Raw genomic sequence first — 4,671 nt, forward strand, 5'->3', positions numbered from 1 at the left:
CGGCGCGCGCGCGGTGGGCCCCGGTCCTTCTGCGGCTTTCGGAGTGAGCACGCGGGTCCGGGAAGCGCAGGCGCAGTCTGGGCAGAGGCGGGTTGGGGCGTGCAGGTAAGACCCCACGAGGGTTGGCCGGGTGCCCTAGCAGTGCTGGGTGGGCTTCCCCTGCATGGGAGGCAGGGAGAAGGCCGAGAGGTGCGGCTGCACGCAGACCTGGCGGCCTCCAGACAAGGAGAGCAAGTTTCCAGTCGAGGTCTTTTCCCCCTGCCTGCGACCCCCGTGCTCCAACTATCCACCCTGGCTCTAAGAAGGGGTGGCTGGATCGGAGAGGCGCGAGCGCTGCGGAGGCACTATGGTCTCCCCATTCATTGCAGACGGAGCGAGGAGCTGTGTCTGTCCCGAACGCCCCGACGACGACAGCACGTTCCTCCCGCAGGCGCGGACGCCTATGGCCTCTCCGGTGGCAGACGCATCCCGCCGGCGGCGGGAGAAGCGCAGGCAGCTGGACGCGCGCCGCAGCAAGTGCCGCATCCGCCTGGGCGGCCACATGGAACAGTGGTGCCTCCTCAAGGAGCGGCTGGGCTTCTCCCTGCACTCGCAGCTCGCCAAGTTCCTGTTGGACCGGTTAGGGGCCCGGGAGGGACCCAGGCGGGCACCGAGACACAGCCCCAAGCCAGTTCCTACAGCCTTGGGTTTCTCGTTTGGGCAGGGTGGGCCTGCTCCTCCCCTCCCAGCCCCAGCGAATGGGACGTCTGTAGGGTTGTCCCCGTTAAGTGTGAGTGCAAGTGTGTGAGTGCGGGGGACTGAGGGTGGTTGGCTCTGAGCTGACACCAAGCTCTTCTCTGGCAGGTACACTTCTTCGGGCTGTGTCCTCTGTGCAGGTAGGTAAAAGATGTTAACAGGTAGTGGCGGTTCCTAGAAACTTAATGTCTCAAGAGAAATGGATCAGAAGCTCCTGGTGGATTCGGGAAGAGAACAAGCCCGAAATAAGCCTGCTGCAATGCAGTGGCCTGTGGGAAAGGAGCTTTGTCTCAGGACCTTTGGGTGTGTTTGTTCCGGCTCTAAACCAAACCAAACCAACAAACAACTGTGCATCTAGGTTGAAAACAAAAACAAGACCCCCTCAAACTCCTCAGGAGCTGAAGTGATGGCTGGGTGGTGGGCTGCTCTTGCAGAGGATCCAAATTCCTTTCCTTCCTAGCACCCATGGCAGGAGGCTCAGGACTGTGTGGAACTCCAGCTGCAGGGAGATCCAACATCCCTGCCCTCCAGGAGCACCTGCACTCATGCGCACACACCCACAGATACACAAAGCTAATGAAAAATAAAATATTTTTAAAAGAATGCTTAAAAAAAAAAAAAAAAAGAAAGAAAGAAAGAAACAAACAAACAAAAAAAAAAACCCGATGTCCGGGCATGGAGAGAGAGCTCAGCAGTTAAGGTCCTGAGTTCAGTTCCCAGTAACCACATGGTGGCTCACAACCATCTGTAATGGGATCTGATGCCCTCTTCTGGTGTGTTTGAAGACAGCTACAGTGTACTCACATAAAATAAATAAATCTTTAAAAAAGATTAGAAAAAAACAAACCGATGTCATATGTGGCCTGAGGTTGCCCGTGGGTTTAGAGGGTTAGGATGGCTCGAGTGGTTTTCTGAGTCCTGGCGTGACTGCCTCATCTGACCTCCAGCTCCAGAGCCTGGGCCTCGGAAGGGTCTGCAGTACCTGGTGCTCCTGTCTCATACACACAGCCGGGAATGTGGCCTCGTGCCTGGGCTCCGGGGGCCTGGAGGTGGCGAAGGAGAGCTTGTGTGGGAGTGCTCCGCGGGCCACACGTTCTCCTGGGAACCCTCTTTGATTCCTGCACCTTCAGATGTGTCTAAGCAGGCCCCTGTCCCACACACCATGGAGAGACCCTGGTGCTCAGAGGCCAGGAGGAAGCAGGAAGCCCAAGGTGAGTGAGGAAGGAAAGCACTTCCCAGTCTTCTCTGAATTTGTTAATTATCATTTTATTTTATTTTATTGACTGAGATAGGGTCTCACATAGTCATGTAGCCCGGCCCTCCTCCCTCCACCTTCCAAGAGCTGGAGTAATGATCTCTTTATGATAGCAAGGAAATATATCCTCACATGCATTGCTAGGGATGGGATGCAAAAGTGTGGAGTGGTGGATCGACAGAAACTAGAGATAAGGTTTAAAAGAGACTCCATTTGTAAAAAGCACTGCCAAGTCAACCAGGGTGCCTTTGGGAAGAAACTGTCCTCCGTCTTTGAGTCTAGGCCTCCTTCTCTAGTGACCTGCTTGTGCCAACAGGTTTGGAATGTGAGCAGCGAGAAAGGACTGAAGAAGCCAGGCTGTCCAGGTGAGGGAAGCAAGGGACAGGACATACCTGCCCTGAGAGTGGGGGTGTGGTGGCAGTTTCTCAGGTTTGTCTTTCTTGAGCTTGCAGGAGAGTAGATTCTCCACTGGAGATCGACCCACCCGTGGGAGAAGATCAGGATGTGGAAGAGGAGGAGGAGGAGGAGGAAGAAGAAGAGCTGCTCAGTGACGCCAGCCCATGGACCTACAGCTCCTCCCCAGATGAGCCAGTTGGGATTGAGGGAGGACTGGGAACGTCTTGGGGGGGTGAGAGGAGGCAGCTGGCCATATAATTCAGAGATGTGCCGGCTGGAGGGATGGTCTTGTTGCAGGGTGGGCAGGGCAGATGCTGGGGAAAGTAATGTTAGCCTTTGAATTGGGGATGTGGGAAGGGATGAAGTACGGCTCAGGGGGAGGCTGAGAGCAAGAGTGGGCTGGGAGTTTTCTATGTAGGGGTTAGAGGGGACTGATGCCCAGGGGGATAATGCCCTCCTCCTGCTTTTCTTTCCAGCAGTGAACCAGATGTCCCTAGGCCACCTCTGTCCCCTGTTACGCATACACCTAAGGAGGGAGAGAGCTCGCCAGTGCCTGCAACTCTGCCCACTCCCTGTGCTGTTGTTGCCTCCTTGGGTTCTCCAGCTGCTCTGACATCAGATACTGAGGTGCAGCTGGGACTCGGCAGGACCCCTCAGGTGCCTGCAGAGCTGCACGTGACTGAGTCTCTGGAGAGGTAACCTGATGGCTGAAACAGGGCAGGGGTGTCCTGGGATGTGTCACCCTTGAGGCCCTCGGCTCCTTCTTTGCTACCCATAGCCCTGGGAGTCAGGCCCAGTCTGCCCCGAATCCGACTTGGGATGACGATGCTGCCCAGATTGGGCTCAGGAGAATTAGGTAGGACTGGGGAGATGGGACTCTGGGGAGGGTCAGGAATGAGGCAGAGCAGGCAGGAATCCTGCTCCTGTTCTCCCCCCTCAGGAAAGCTGCCAAAAGAGAGCTGATGCCCTGCGACTTCCCTGGCTGTGGAAGGATCTTCTCCAACCGGCAGTATTTAAATGTGAGTGACACAGGTTGAGGCCTGTGTGGCTACTGGGGTTGGGGTGGAAGCTGAGGGAAAGAAACCCTGGACTGAAGTGTAGATATAGCTCAGTCATAGTGCAGTTGTCTAGCATGTGCAAGGCAACACATACAGCTATTGTAGAGAGAAAGGCCCGTGCTTCACTGTTATTAAGGGCCTCTGACCTCAAGTATAGGGTAGGTGGTCAGGGTAGACCCAAGAAGAGCGTCAGCAGCTCAGATTTGAGCCTTTTATGCAGATACTACAGCAGCTGCTCTGCTTAACCTTGGGAACAGGATTAGGATGCAGGAGCCAGTCTGTGCCACCCACAATCCACGGTGTGACCAGGTCACATAAGAAGGACTCATTGGGAAGTTCAGGTAGAAGCACCAGCTGCCAGGTAGTGTAGCTCAGTGGTAGAACACTTGTCTGTCATATGCTGGGTCCTGGATCAGGACCCCAAACTGAAAAAAGAAAATAGAAAACAAACAAACAAGCAAGAAACCCCCCAAGAACCACTTTTCCTCAACAGTGCTCTACTTTGAGAGCCTATGAGGCCTGTGTATTTCCAAAGCAGATTTAGGAGAAAATCTCACATTCTGCGTATTAATAGTGGTAGCAAGAGACTGTAGCACATATGAATGTGGGTCATCATGCTCACATCAACCATATTCTGTCCTGACAGACAAGGTTGGATAAAGAACGAGTGTTACTTGGAGTGGCATTTTGTACAGGGAACTCTGTGGACATTGCAACGATGGTGTGCAAGGAAGTGAGTGGGTGGGATCCAGAGGGGACAGGTGAGGGCAGTTAATGGGCACGGTGGTAGGACAGCTGTGCTTCTTAGGGCATAGGTAAGGAAGGCCAGAAAGGTGGCCCGGACGGGGAAAATGGGTGGATGAGGAACCTGCCTGCTCACCCAGCTCCAGTCTCCCTGGAAAGGCAGCCATCCTTTTGCCTCTTCTCTCTTGTCACCCACTTTCTAGCACCACAAGAAGTACCAGCATATCCACCAGAAGTCGTTCTGCTGCCCTGAGCCAGCTTGTGGGAAGTCCTTCAACTTTAAAAAGCACCTGAAGGAGCATGTGAAACTACACAGTGGTGAGTGTGGGGGGTACTACACAGCGGTGAGTGTGTGGGGGTACTATACAGCGGTGAGTGTGTGGGGGTACTATACAGCGGTGAGTGTGTGTGGGGGTACTACACAGCGGTGAGTGTGTGGGGTACTACACAGCGGTGAGTGTGTGGGGTACTACACAGCGGTGA

The 4,671-nt window shown here is 54.5% G+C and overlaps 1 protein-coding gene across 2 annotated transcripts in view; it reads left to right on the top strand.

Annotated features, from left to right (window-relative positions):
- Znf692 (zinc finger protein 692) overlaps window positions 1-4,671 on the top strand; it is an 8,079-nt gene continuing 3,408 nt past the window's right edge. Inside the window, exons 1-10 of one of the 2 annotated variants that reach the window (XM_021213271.2) lie at window positions 1-105; window positions 369-618; window positions 844-875; window positions 1,683-1,946; window positions 2,307-2,355; window positions 2,443-2,577; window positions 2,863-3,081; window positions 3,165-3,242; window positions 3,327-3,405; window positions 4,392-4,506. In XM_021213271.2, coding sequence (XP_021068930.1) covers window positions 443-618; window positions 844-875; window positions 1,683-1,946; window positions 2,307-2,355; window positions 2,443-2,577; window positions 2,863-3,081; window positions 3,165-3,242; window positions 3,327-3,405; window positions 4,392-4,506 — 1,147 coding nt within the window. In that variant the 5' untranslated portion in view covers window positions 1-105; window positions 369-442. Of the gene's footprint in view, window positions 106-368; window positions 619-843; window positions 876-1,682; window positions 1,947-2,306; window positions 2,356-2,435; window positions 2,578-2,862; window positions 3,082-3,164; window positions 3,243-3,326; window positions 3,406-4,391; window positions 4,507-4,671 lie in introns of those variants that run through there. The other variant, XM_029546635.1, reaches the window with a different exon arrangement.

Source organism: Mus pahari, chromosome 14 (assembly GCF_900095145.1).
Source record: "Mus pahari chromosome 14, PAHARI_EIJ_v1.1, whole genome shotgun sequence".
Classification (NCBI taxonomy): domain Eukaryota; kingdom Metazoa; phylum Chordata; class Mammalia; order Rodentia; family Muridae; genus Mus; species Mus pahari.